Source organism: Symphodus melops (genome assembly GCF_947650265.1).
Source record: "Symphodus melops genome assembly, chromosome: 5".
In the NCBI taxonomy this organism is placed as follows: Eukaryota; Metazoa; Chordata; class Actinopteri; order Labriformes; family Labridae; genus Symphodus; species Symphodus melops.
Genome location: NC_136695.1, coordinates 14,472,051 through 14,485,822, shown reverse-complemented (window position 1 = coordinate 14,485,822; position 13,772 = coordinate 14,472,051). Strand labels below are relative to the sequence as shown.

At 40.3% G+C, this 13,772-nt stretch overlaps 1 protein-coding gene across 8 annotated transcripts in view; it reads left to right on the top strand.

The window, feature by feature from the left end:
* Nucleotides 1-13,772, top strand: part of triob (trio Rho guanine nucleotide exchange factor b) — a 115,004-nt gene that overhangs the window by 47,769 nt on the left and 53,463 nt on the right. For all 8 annotated transcript variants that reach the window (XM_079343749.1, XM_079343746.1, XM_079343744.1 and 5 more), the window contains 7 exons: nt 3,211-3,402; nt 4,578-4,709; nt 5,305-5,535; nt 6,985-7,107; nt 7,492-7,683; nt 10,016-10,185; nt 10,594-10,768. In XM_079343749.1, the coding sequence (XP_079199875.1) occupies nt 3,211-3,402; nt 4,578-4,709; nt 5,305-5,535; nt 6,985-7,107; nt 7,492-7,683; nt 10,016-10,185; nt 10,594-10,768 (1,215 nt within the window). The remainder of the gene's footprint in view (nt 1-3,210; nt 3,403-4,577; nt 4,710-5,304; nt 5,536-6,984; nt 7,108-7,491; nt 7,684-10,015; nt 10,186-10,593; nt 10,769-13,772) is intronic.

The window sequence follows — 13,772 nt, the reverse complement described above, 5'->3', positions numbered from 1 at the left end:
CTCCACGTTCAAAGGTCACGCACTACCCTCATTTTTTTCACCCTTTCTTTTATTTTCGAACACTTTGTTTAAATGATGTAATATCTGTCAGGGATGTTTGTGTTTGCTTTGGGTCAGAAGAGCTCATTTATTTTGGACTGAACGTGATGTCAAAAAAAATTTAAAATAAAAGAAAAATAACTTCACACATCAAGTGCACCTCTGATACAGACAAAAAAACAAACCCAATCCTTGAACACCAATAAAAGTGATAAACAATAGATATTTGACTTTTTTCGACAGCAGCTGTTGTCATTGTGAGAGGAATGTAGCCTTGGGAGAGAGGAAGCCATGGCATGAATCTCCGGCACACAGTGCCGCAAATCACTGGTGGTCTCATCATTGGGGCCCTAGGGCCACTACAGGGAAGACCCAGGGCCAGTTGTGTCAACAGAGCAGGTAGAGATGAACCAATAACCCCAGAGACAACACGAGTAGAAAAGACAGATGGAGCTGCATTCACACGTATATTGACAATATACTGCACTCATGAACACAGTTGGGTAAACACAGAATGAGCGTTGCCACCCCCCCCTCCACCCATTCTTCCACAGGAAGCAGTGTTTCCTCTTCCTGTTGCCTGCATTGCTGAGTGGAAATTCACAGCCTCGGGTTGTGTGTGTTTACTGTATGTGTGTTCATGTCGATAAACTGTGATGTTTTCAAAGCTAGTGAAGATGTATAGGGGAGTGAAAACAAGAGGAGAAAAAACAATCGCGCCCACGCAGGTCTGCCAGTTTACACTGATGTCTCAACAGTGGTGTTACTGGTTTCAAAGATTTCCCAAATATCAGCAACTTTCTCATAATATTTCTATAGGGATGTTTGCTACAGGCACAGCATTTCATTAGCATGATCAACTTCAAATCAAAGGGTGAATAATACAGTCACATGTTAATGATGTAATAAGCCAACAAATACTGTGTGACGCTCAATAACACAGATGGTGTTAAGTAACTTTCATGCCCCCTATAGGACGAACTTGACTAATGCACTTTTGGAGTGATGAACTTTTCTGTTATTTATTTGCAAAATCACTTTAACTGAGGCGTTAGGCATAAAAAGGATGTGGTTTATAGTGACATTGATATAAACAAAGTGTCTGATTAACTCCTCTTTTATTAAAGACATTATCTATCAAACTGCAGCTTCCTACACATTTCGCCTGGGGCTTAAATAATGATAACATCAAGTTCTGTGTTCAATTTACGTTACATATCACACCTGAGCTATGAAAATGCAGTAGTGACCCCAGCAAACTATTTGAAAAGAAACTATAGCTTAACTTTTTCTAAATGAACTGAACTGATACATGGACACACTATAGAGTTACTTAGAGTTACTTTGTGCATTTCCAGCAGTTAGTTGTTTTTAGATTAGTTCATGTTTCCCCTTCAGATCTCTCAGTAGAAATGTAAAAGCGCCAAAAGCAGCAAAGACTGAGTGATTTTGAAACTGCCTTGGTCGCCCCTCAGCCTCTTTGCAAGGCATCATGTTTAGTTCTGCTGTCGGGACTCTTGTGTTGATCTTGTCCTGTAGTTCATTCACAAAGCAAATACTGTTGTGGCCTGATTGTTTCCCTACTCTGTGGATTAATTGATAAGAGATGTTCTCCTCTGCCTCTACTCTTTCTCTCTGTCTGTTTCTCTCTTTCTCTATGTCTGTTTCTCTCTCTCTCTCTCTCTCTCTCTCTCTCTCTCTCTCTCTCGCCCCTTGCCCTTATCAGGTTTGAATTAGAAATATCCTCCACTATCTGTAGCGCGCCCCCCCACCCCCCTTTTCTGTCCGTCAGTTTTGGATTAAGACTTTACCACCCAGTGTGTTTCAGTACCCCAGCCTGCTTTATTTAATGTCCTGCAGATGGCTTGAACACCCTCAGGCTGATTGGTTGTGACTGGGCGTGGGCTCTCCTTGAGGTCTTTTTGTGCGTATGTCCTTAGCAAAAAAAAAATCCTAGTTTCCTGTGGTTTAATACCACATAAGATCTGTTACAGCTTAGAGATATATTATTTTTTCATTTTAGTCTCTGAACTATTTATAAAGGGATTACTATAGCTCAAGTGTGCACTGCTGTTCTTTTGTGTATCACAACTTACCTACTGCTGTGTATTCGAGAGCTGTTGGACTCCTATAGTTCTTAGTGTGAGCCGTAATCCAGAGAACACCACTGTCTGTTATCCTCGGGTCAACATCCGACTAAATCATGTGCTCTTCAATTCCCAGTATGAGATTTCCTGGATTTTTAGCCAACAGGGAAGTTCTCTGAATATTTTGTGTACCAATATGATTCAAAGTAAGTAAGCTGTAGGAAAACCACGTTCCAGCTCTAATTCAGAAAACAAAAACCAAATAAGGAAACATTGTTAGTCCTTTGAGGTGAAAAGGAAACAAAGCATCAATCCAATGTCCTCAACGTTGATATAAATTCTCAGTGTGTGTTCCCAGAACCAACCCTGCCTCTCTTCGAGGGTTGTAGCCGGTGTTCCCTTCATCGTTTCTCCCTGTTGTGATTGAATGAAGCAGCACACTAAGAGCCATAATAGGCTCCAGGAGCAGTAATTGAATAGAATAATAACAGACTGTTAACACAGTTGTTAATTAGCGTTTGCTGATCTGTGCCTATCTACACAAAACAGCTTGGAGCCCATGTTTTAAAAAAAAAAAAAAAAAACCTTGAAAGCTTAATCGGCAAATGGGTTTCTGCGCATTATTCACATGAGGTTTGACTCTCAAGTGAATTAATCTTTTATTTTACTTTGTCCAGGAAGATGTGGGAAGGGGAGGGCTAACGTGTGCATGAATTAAATTGTATATTTTATGACTTCATTTTATGTTAATATAGAACGTGGCTTTCATAACAAAAAAAAAGGTTTATTGCTTTGAAACGTTAGACAAGGAACCTAAATGTTCCTATGCAGACTGACAATATATTCACATGAAAGACTCACAGCAAACAGCATTGCTCATGAGTCAGTGAGGCCTTAGGTTTGCATCCTTTAGATAAAATCCACTGGACTTAAAAGGCCTTTGTTAGCATACAGAAGTTTTCACTCTGTCTTTACCTGCAGCCTGGCTTGTTCAAGATAATTAAACGAGTTCCATGAAATCACATGTGATTCATTATGTGTTATTTAAATCTACACCACCTTGCTTCTATTTCCCTCCTCACAGAATGTGTACGTGAACATCAATCGGATCATGTCGGTAGGGAACCGGCTCCTGGAGTCGGGACACTACGCCTCCCAGCAGATCCAGCAGATCTCAGGTCAGCTGGAGCAGGAGTGGAAAGCCTTTGCTGCTGCGCTGGATGAACGCAGCACTCTGCTGGAGATGTCTGCCAGCTTCCACCAGAAAGCAGATCAGGTACTAAGAGACGTGTAAATGTGCAAGTGAAGTATTTGATATATGTTGATATATGAAGAATATATTGATATATATATATATATTTCTTTCCACTAAGATGTACAAGTGCAATGCGTGCTTTACATCTCATAGACCTAAGAGAGCATTTAAATCATCATTGTTTTGCTTACTGTGCATTTAACAGAATGTTAGTTAGTTGCTGACATCTTTTGTTTGCCGAGTTGCTTTTTTTTTTTTTTTATCCCACAGTCATAAATACTAAAGAATTCTTTATTTCCTGCTTCTTTTATCTAGCCTGTGTTGACAGCCCATCATTACTGTCAATGTTTTGATGATTTGCTGGCAGATGTCTCTTCTTTGTACCCCTCTTGCTTCACTGAGTTAGTATAATAGAAAGCATTGTTTTTTTTATCATCACAGAAAAAGTAACTTTTCAGTTGTTGTTGGGTTTTTTTCACCGCTTTTTAAAAAGCTTGTGCTCTGCAGCTTTTTCTCTCTGAACTTTCCCTCATTTTCACTCAAACTCCTCTTTCTCGATCACTGTCAGCCTTATTGTATCCAACGATAACACTTTGGTGGCCAAATTGTCATGTACTGTAGAGCTAGCTGGCTATCAGGAGGTAGTCCACTGCGGAGTCATTGTTTTTTCTTTATTAATGGCTTATGAGTCTCAAAACATATTAACAGCAATAGCTTTTGTTAAAAACAAAACAAAACAAAACAGTGCTATTAAGAAAATCCATGTTGGACGTGAACATACAACACAAATCCAGTACATTTTGATCTCAATACAAAACGTACAGCTCCAGCTAACATGAGGACGTAGGAAAAAAAGGTTTTCTGCGGTCTTTGAATTTGTGTACATAGATGTGCCACTTCATTCACAAGACACCTGAAAAACACATATATATATAACACATATAAAACCAGAAAAGGCATAATATGGGACCTTTAAGCATAGTCTTTTGGTCTGAGCAGTCATTCACAATTCCCTGCATGTTGTGCATTCAGACGAAGCAAAGTGTTAATAGTAGGTATGCTGTATACTGACATGTTTGAGGGTTTTTAAATTGCCTTCATTTTCATATACGTTTTATTATAGTCTATATGGAGTTACGTGTTATGCAAGTGGAAACAGTTATGCAGTTTGTGTTGTGTGTGTGTTCCCTCTGCAGTACATGAGTAAGGTAGAGCCGTGGTGCAAGGCATGTGGCGAAGGAGAGCTGCCCTCTGAACTCCAGGATCTAGAAGACACAATCCACCATCACCAGGGATTATATGAGCACATCACTACCGCATACTCCGAGGTCAGTACACACACACACACACACACACACACCTCTGTACTCATCCTTCCTTTATTTCCTTTATGCGAGACACTGGTCTATATGAGACAGGCTTTTAATCACTTTTAAACAAAGCTCTCAACAAATGGGATGGGATTTACAAAATGAGGCTTTTGGTTAAAGCTAAAATTGTTAAGCTAAAATGTTTCTAGCCATCGCTCTGATCAACTTCATCATGAGACTGTCACGGCGATCAATGGCATGCTGTGGATTCACTTGTACTGTGTTCCAACTGGTCATTAATCCTCCGTTCAGCCGCCACTGCTCAACCTAGGCTTTCTACTGTCTTTCAAGGACAAAGAATGAGGTTCAGCTTCATGTTTCCTTTCACTCTTTTAAGAGTGATTGAAAAGTGTGTGCTGATGCTCTGGTACCACTCTGTAGCCATGGCAATCAGTAAACGTGACATGTGGCATCTGAGTGAAAATAAAGAAAGCAGGTGCTCTTCTGTTCAGACTCGCAAGGAATACAGAAGGGCAGCTAATTGAGACATCGTATGATGACTTTACTTGTTTGTTTGTTTTTTCCTCTAATCCTTCACTTCCTCTTTATACAGGTAAGCCAGGATGGGAAGTCTCTTTTGGACAAACTGCAGCGACCGTTGACCCCAGGGAGTGCTGATTCATTGATGTCCTCTGCCAACTACTCCAAAGCTGTACACCACGTCCTGGATATCATCCACGAGGTGCTGCATCACCAGAGGCAGCTGGAAAACATCTGGCAGCATCGCAAAGTTCGCCTTCACCAACGGCTGCAGCTCTGTGTGTTTCAGCAGGATGTACAGCAAGTAAGTAACGCAAACAAAAAGCCAAAGCCACTGTACAACAAGAGCTGGAGTTCAGCAGGCTTCAGCAGGATTTGTTAATGATAGATGAGCAGACATGAACACATACTCACACAGCGGACACTGAAAAATGAGGTTTTTCAAATGTACACAAAATATATCAAAAACTATAAGATCCAGGAGGAAGAACTGAAATGTGCCTTTGCCTTTTACCTGAAAGAAGTGGGAGAAAGGCAACACTTGAATTTATGTGATGACAGCAATACAAAATGAAATTGTTGATTTTAGAGTCTTGGTTCAAAGAGGCAACAGATCGAAAAAGCCTCTCGTACTCTCCGCAGCTTGTTTCAGAATTTAGAATTGAACTGTGAACTACTGTGCCCGTTGTTTGAATAAAAGGCCGAATCAATTAAAATGGGACAACTGTTTTGTTGTACAAGCAGTAGGCAAAGTGCATAGCAGCTGACAAGTGTTCCTGCTAAACTTATATATTAAATACAGACATCTTTAATTCTGAGGGATGTTCAGCAAGACTTTAATACTGGATTGTACACTGTGTAATAATAAGGTACGATATAATCAACAGCAGCTTCTTCAAAGCGTTGGTGCACTTCCTCCTGGGCTTTTCAGAGTGTGACTGTCTGGATGGCAGAGCTCTTAGATCAAAACTACTGAGTTGGTGTAAAGTGTCGTCTCTGCGTTTTTACCCTCTGGGCATGAGCTCCTCTCTGCCCTCATCTCTCCTTCTTTCTTTCTCTCTCTCTCTCTCTCTCTCTCTCTCTCTCTCTCTCTCTCTCTCTCTCTCTCTCTCTCTCTCTCTCTCTCGCTTGCTGTATCTCTGCACTTCGCCTTTCCCCTCTTGCATCCACTTCTCGTTACCCTTTTCTCCTGATAGTGGTTTCCATGGTGATGCAATTTAATGTCACATAAAGTGCTGAGGGCATCGTGTATGTGCTCATGTGTTTGCCCCCGTCAAAACAGTCTCAGGGAGACCTTAAAACCATCATGCAAATCCTTTTCATTACCCCACATGGACACAGTATGGCCATCTGTTTTAAAGATAATAAGGTAATATTGTTCAAAGATTTATAGCTAATCTCAGTCACTGTGGAAATGTTGACACTGAGCACTGCTCTGGATTTGCCATTAGGCAACCTGATTGTCAACAATCATATTCTTTAAACACGACATACTGCAGACAGAGGAAAAGAGTAAAGGATGAGCTGAGGGGAGAATAAGAAGGCAGAAGGGCAAAATGAAAAAAAGGCATAAATAATGTGATTTCAGTACAGCCATTCCAGCCAATAGCACCCCCTACTGCTAACAAATATGTACTGCAGTCTTAATTTCCAGTTACTCTTCGAGGTTAATTTACAGTCCATGGTTTGGTTGTGTATTTTTAACTTCTAGCACTTAAATGTGGTTGTTTTTTTTCTGTGTGTGTGTTTCAAGGTCCTGGACTGGATAGAAAACCATGGAGAGGCTTTTCTTAGTAAACACACGGGTGTAGGGAAGTCTCTGCATAGAGCCCGGGCTCTGCAGAAGAGACATGAAGACTTTGAAGAGGTTGCACAGGTGAGTTAAAAAATAATGCATTTAAAATACATGTGAAAGTACTGAAGTAGATTCACTTTTTTTTAACAAGTAGGCAAAGACATAGTATCAGAAATCTAAAGTGGGAAGAAATCCCTGCAGCTTCATTTTTTTGTCAAGTCAAAGTTTTTTTGTTTTTTTTTGTTTTTTTAAGCTAGCACCTTTAAAACAACCTCATATGTCCAAACAGTAAAAAAGACACATTTCACTTCTAACATGACATCGAGTAAAATGTATATTAAAGTAAAGAAATCATCCTGATCAAAAAACAGCAACAATTTCTATAAAGCTCTTGGTCAGCTTTAACAGTAGAATGTATGAGATCATGTGTTCTTCATGAAAATGTACTTCATGTTAACATTGCAGAACACCTACACCAATGCTGACAAGCTGCTGGAGGCAGCAGAGCAGCTGGCACAGACCGGAGAGTGTGACCCAGAGGAAATCTACCAGGCTGCCCACCAACTAGAGGATCGTATTCAGGACTTTGTGCGACGTGTTGAGCAGCGTAAAGTCCTGCTTGACATGTCTGTCGCCTTTCACACACATGTCAAAGAGGTGTGTATTCTCTGTCTATACCAGTCGGGGGTTAGATTTGTTGAAGTGAGACCTCCTGTGGGGCAAGACTTTTCTTTTTTCTTTTTTTAACAACACCAATATGACACTACATGTCTTCTGTCCTCAACCCTCATGAGCCCTAGCTATCACGGTCTGTTTAACCTACATTTGAAGCTGGGTAGCTGTAAGCAGACAGGAGCAAAGGTAGAGGGTAACATAGAAATCAATCACTCTTGTCTGAGGCAGGAAAAAAAGGATAATGATGAAGATGGACAAAGACACAACAAGAATCTTGTCATGTCTTTGTCCTTCATCATCAATATTAACGATTGACTCATAATTAATATTTGCCATTTTACTTGATCTGCATTAGTATCTGTATAAAGTGATCATGCAGAAGTTAGCTTTTATCTTCCATTTTAGAAGGGAAGTTTTAAGTGTGTCACAGTCAAATTGACATGACTGAACATATTTCTCATTTTAATGGAGGGCTACTTAAATGAGAAATATCATCAGGTTTTCAAGATGTTGTTGTACATCCTCAGCAAAAATGATTAGCACTTAACTTTTTAAAAAAAATAATTTTCAAGAGAGTTGTATGCGTTTGTGTCAAATCAACTTCTTTATATAGCCCATTTATAACAGCCAAGGCGGCTTGTGTGTGTGTGTGTGTGTGTGTTCTAGTGTAATATGTTCGACCCCTTGAACGATGTTACTATCAGTCATTATGTTCTCTTTGTGCAAACATCTGTGCTCTCCTTTGCTTCTGCAGCACACTTTTGTTTGCACAAATTGAAGACACTCCAGCTGTTTGCCTTCTCTCTCACTGTGATAATGACGATCATGCCGATCATTTTCCTGGTTGTAATTATTCACTAAATAATAAAAAGAGAACATCCAACGACACACACACTGTGCACAGATATATATATACACACACATACACATCTGTGCACAGTGTGTGTGTGGTGCGAACCAGTACAACCCTCCCACAGTTGCTGTCATGTTGTCATGGGTCATACACAGCTCAACTTTTTACAATGAACCCCTCTACACTGACACATCGCTGTGCTCTGCAAATGTTAACACGACGTCCTGTTTACATGGAAGATTCAGAGACTGTCCGAGCTGTGTAGTTATTAATGAAGCTAGTCTTTTATGTCCATATGGACTAATCTCCTTCATCCCATCTGTTAGCTCACACTGGTGCAGGTTACTCTGTGTGTGTGTGTGTGTGTGTGTGTGTGTGTCTGTGTGCGTGTGTGTGCGTGCGTGTGCGTGTGTCTGTGTGCGTGTCTGTGTGTGTTTCAAACTCTTTCTTGGATGTTGTATATCATGTTTAGCGGTCACACACATTTTGAGAAAATAGGGGATTCATCTCTTCCGATTTGTGTCTCTCCAGAAGAAAAGCATCCTCATCTCGATATGATCTCTCATCATTTCAATGAATCTGCCGTTGCCGAATGTTTAGCTTAGTTCTATGTTTTGTTCATTTTGGGTGAAGAACTCAAGATAATACGATGCAATGGGATACAATACATGGTGACAGCAACAATAATATGAAACTGCGATTCTGTCAAAAAAGATATTTTGCAAGACAATCATAGTATATCATATCATCATCATCAGTACAGGTACACTAGAATAATACATCTTAAAGAGGGAAGGATTGACACCAAATTCCAGTTAATAAATACATCAGTTTCACGTCTTATCATGCTTCAATGTCCCCGTGTTTTAACTTTCTGCAGATGAAAGCTCAGAGTTCTGCAAGAAAAAGAGAATCTTATCTGGCATTATTTAAATAAACCGCCAAAAAGTTTGCTCAGCCATTTAAATACTTACCATAAACAGTCTTTATGCTTGCCAGGTTTGTTTTAACATACTGTAATTTTCTGTGCATGAGGCTCACAATAGCATGTTTTTGTGTAGGCAGCGTGGGTGTTAGACAAAGCTTGGGTGCCAGGGTCTCTCCTGAAGCCTGGATGCCATGCCAGGGCTTTCTGTGTTGAGCCAAGTCACCCAGATGGCTAATCTGTTACAAAGATGACCATTCACAAAAAAAAAAAAAACAGCTTGTAGCAGAATTGGTTAGATTAGTTTTTTTCTTCATATTTTCTGACCATCCTTTTGGCAGCTTTTCTATAAATTCTTAAGTCTGTGTTTCGCTCAAGTGTATCCGCCCCGCCCCCTCCAGCATGTGTTTACAACAAAGCTCTTTAGCTGCTTCCTGCTTTATTTTTATCCAACTCTGGGAGGAGTTCACGACAAAATGCTGTTTTTTTTTTGTTGTTTTTTTTAACTGGCTCACCTTTCTGTCTGTCACTGTCAGCTGTGGACGTGGTTGGAGGAGCTTCAGAAGGAACTGCTGGATGATGTTTATGCCGAGTCGGTGGAAGCAGTGCAGGACCTGATCAAACGTTTCGGCCAGCAGCAGCAGACCACCCTGCAGGCCACCGTCAATGTCATCAAGGAGGGGGAGGACCTCATACAGCAACTCAGGTGAGAAATACTTAAACAAGCTAGGCTAATTTCTGCACATTTAAATGTCCAATAAACAACAGGGTTCACAGCAGTCTTGCAGTACTTTAACACTGACCACCAAACTTGTATTTTTAAGTCTTCATACCAGAATGTATGAATGCAAAGAATATAAATAGCTCATCTATTTGACATTTTTTCTGCAACCGTCAGATAATCATGTGGTTCTAGAGTGAAACTAAAAAAAACAAACAAAGATAGATAAACTATTAAAAGGTTTTTTTTTAGGTTAACTGAGCAGACTTTAAAAGTCCAAGATTCTTTTTTTGTTTTTCTTGAATGTGCTCTCCCCACAAGAACTGGGAGCGCCACATCACTAACTGGCCACAAATCCACTCTTCCCTTGCATTTGACCTTTTTTATCCACAGAGACTCCGCCATCTCGAGCAACAAGACTCCACACAACAGCAGCATGGCCCACATCGAGAGCGTGCTGCAGCAGCTGGACGAGGCGCAAGGCCAGATGGAGGAGCTGTTCCAGGAGCGCAAGATCAAACTGGAACTCTTCCTCCAACTTCGTATCTTTGAGAGGGATGCCATTGATGTGAGTTGGAGGGATACGGAGGTTTGGTGCTGGAGGAATAATTATTTCTTTTTTCATGCTTAACAGTTGAGGAAAAAGTTTGATTGAAAAGACAATCAGAGTAGATTATTGGTTGAGAGTTTGATAAGGCTAAGACAGAAAAAGGAAAGGAAGTGAAGGTATGATTTTAAGTATTTGGATGTATGATACCTGAGTAAATAGAAGTGTAAAAAAGGGAGGCAAAGGCGCCAGTAGCAAAGTGGCAGCGCACGCGTCACCATGTATGGAGGCTACAGTCCTCACGCGGGCGGCCCAGCTTCAAATCCAGTCTGTGGCCCATTTCTCGCATGTCGAGCCCCTCTCTCTTTTTCTCCCCGTTTCCGACACTATACACTTTCTCTTTCTCTCTCCATTAAAAGCAAAAAGCCCAAAAATTAATCTTTAAAAAAAAAAGAAAAAAGAAAGGGGGCAAAAAGTTGTAATGGTTGAAGAGAAAGCTAGAAAAAGAGGGGAGGGGAAATTGAAGTTAAAAATCAGATATCTTTACACTATATTAATCTGTGTGTTTATTATTTGTGGCTTTTTTTTTTTTTTTCAAATTTTAAAAGTATTAAGTTACATGTTGCAAACAAACATAATATCTGTGACTTTGATCTGATAAACCATTTCAAACATAGAGATTCAGAAACCATTCACAGCAACACTCTCCCTTGTGCTTCAATAGAAAAGTATTTAGTCCACTTGACACATCTCATACTCTGACTCATACCGGCCTTTTCCCCCTCTCCAAACACATTTGGCTACCCTTGTATCCACTAAATCGTCATCGCCCCACTGTGAAAGAGAATGCTTTTCTCAGCTGGTGCTCTGATACGATGGCTGCTCTTTTTAGAGAAAGGTTCAAGGAGTTGTTTATGGTGTTGTCAGTGTGGTATACGATTAGTTTAGAGATTGCAGTTTGGATTGCAGTGTTGACAGATGAATCCGATTCAGTCACTGTGGAAGCAAAAACCTACAGCGGAGACTCTGGCTTATCGTCATGCAAATATGTCTGTGTCTGGTTATGGAAATGGTTTTCCATAGTAATTGCATCATTCCGTCCTTTTGTATAAAATAATGAATTTTAAACCATGCTAGCAGCAGCTCAGCTCTAAGGATTACAGTGTCAAGTAAGTGTGTAAGTGTACGTGTACAGTGTAAGTGTCAGCCTGTATGGGCCAGACAGAAAACCTAGAAATAAGGAAGTTTTCATGAAATCAGGTACAGATATGCATAGTGCCCTGATGATGTAAGTCAAACATAACTAGTGTGATGCTGCTCCATCAGAAGGTGAAAGTTTAAACAGATCCTTTCAGACGACAAAGATCTGACTTTACCTCCAACACCACAATGAGCATCCCGTTTGGTGGTTCTGTTCGAATCATCTTCTGCATATGGAGCCTTAAACTGTGTTACAGAATGTAATGCTCCTCTGGTAATTTATAATCACTCAATCCCCCAAATTGTCAGCTCACCATTATCAGTTTAAAAAAAAAAAAAAAGAAGAAGAAGGGGTGACTGCCTGACATATTCCCATACCTTTCATGTAACTGTCAGAATTACAGTTGTCAGGGCAATGTGGTAATGCCACACGTTTCAAATGGTCACATTCTTTGGTCAACACTTTGGTTTTTACCTGTAAACAATGACACTGCTAACAGCTATTGCAATTTGTTCTGCTTCATGCTAATAGTTTGTGTTAGCATTGTTGCACACTAAAATTGCAACCCGATTCAGAATCAGTTAGTTGTTGTAGTTCCTGTTGAACTTGTTTTTGCGCTTTACATAATTTTGGGCAAAGCACCTTTTGTTTGCTTTAATCGCAGATAATGCTAAATAATGACGTTCAAAACACAAACATGCTCAAACTAGGCGGATAACTTTTTAAAGGTGATGTAATCTATTTAACAGAAGAATCTGTGTGAAATGTCCATAAACTGCAGATTGCACATGGGTAGAAGTGTGCTTTTTTTCTTCACGTGAACGATGCTCAGCTATGTGCTAATATCTATTCTGTGGTCGGTTTAAAGTCTTTTGTGTCTTTGTTGTAAGTCTTAATGAACAGATAAGTCTCACAGTAGCTCTGCATGTGAAGTCAGCGAATGGTTCTTGAATCTGCTAATCTCTCGTGTTGAACACTGAAATCTACACACACACGCACACACACACACACACACACACACACACACACACACACACACACACACACACACAAACGCTCACCAAGGATTAATATGACACAGTGCCAGTGCAGGAACATGGGTGGAGGAGGCATTTATTCCCTCCACTCCCTGTCCTCACACACACACGCACGCGCACGCACACACACACACACACACACACACACACACGTACTGTGACACTCCCTCTCAGCACTTATTGGGGGTGTGTTTCTAAGGTGAGAACATGTGTTGAAGTGAGTGATACAGTCAGCTCACAATGTTTTCCTCTCTTCTATAAGCCCTTTTCCCGGCACGCCACAGAGAGAGAAAAAAAAAAAAAAAAAAAAAAGAGGCGGTCAAACAGGAGACTTCTTCTCTGTTAGTTTATGTTCAGTGTTTCTAGTTGATGGAAATGGTCTTTTTGCACACTGAGGGCATTTTACTCAACTGTAAGAGAAGAGGAGAGCAGAGTGCTAATGAATCTCTGGTAAGTTTCTACTTAGTTGCCAGTATTAGAGAGTTCTCTTATCAGTTAAAGAGTTTAATTTATTCTTCCAAGGTAACTTTGTGTTCTGGGCCTCGGAGAAGTATTTGTGTGAATCCAAAAATCCAGGAGTACCCTGTCACAAAGCAAGAATGCTTTTCTAAGTGAGAGAAAAGAGGCTAAGTAAAATCTTTTTCACAAAGAAATAAGTTGTACCCTTTGATGATGCTGACTTTGCTGCTACATACTGTATATTCAAATATATTGAACTTCATCCAGGAGATCCAGTTTGTAACCTTCGCCCTGCTATGTCTAAGACATTAGTGAAAGAACTAAAGGC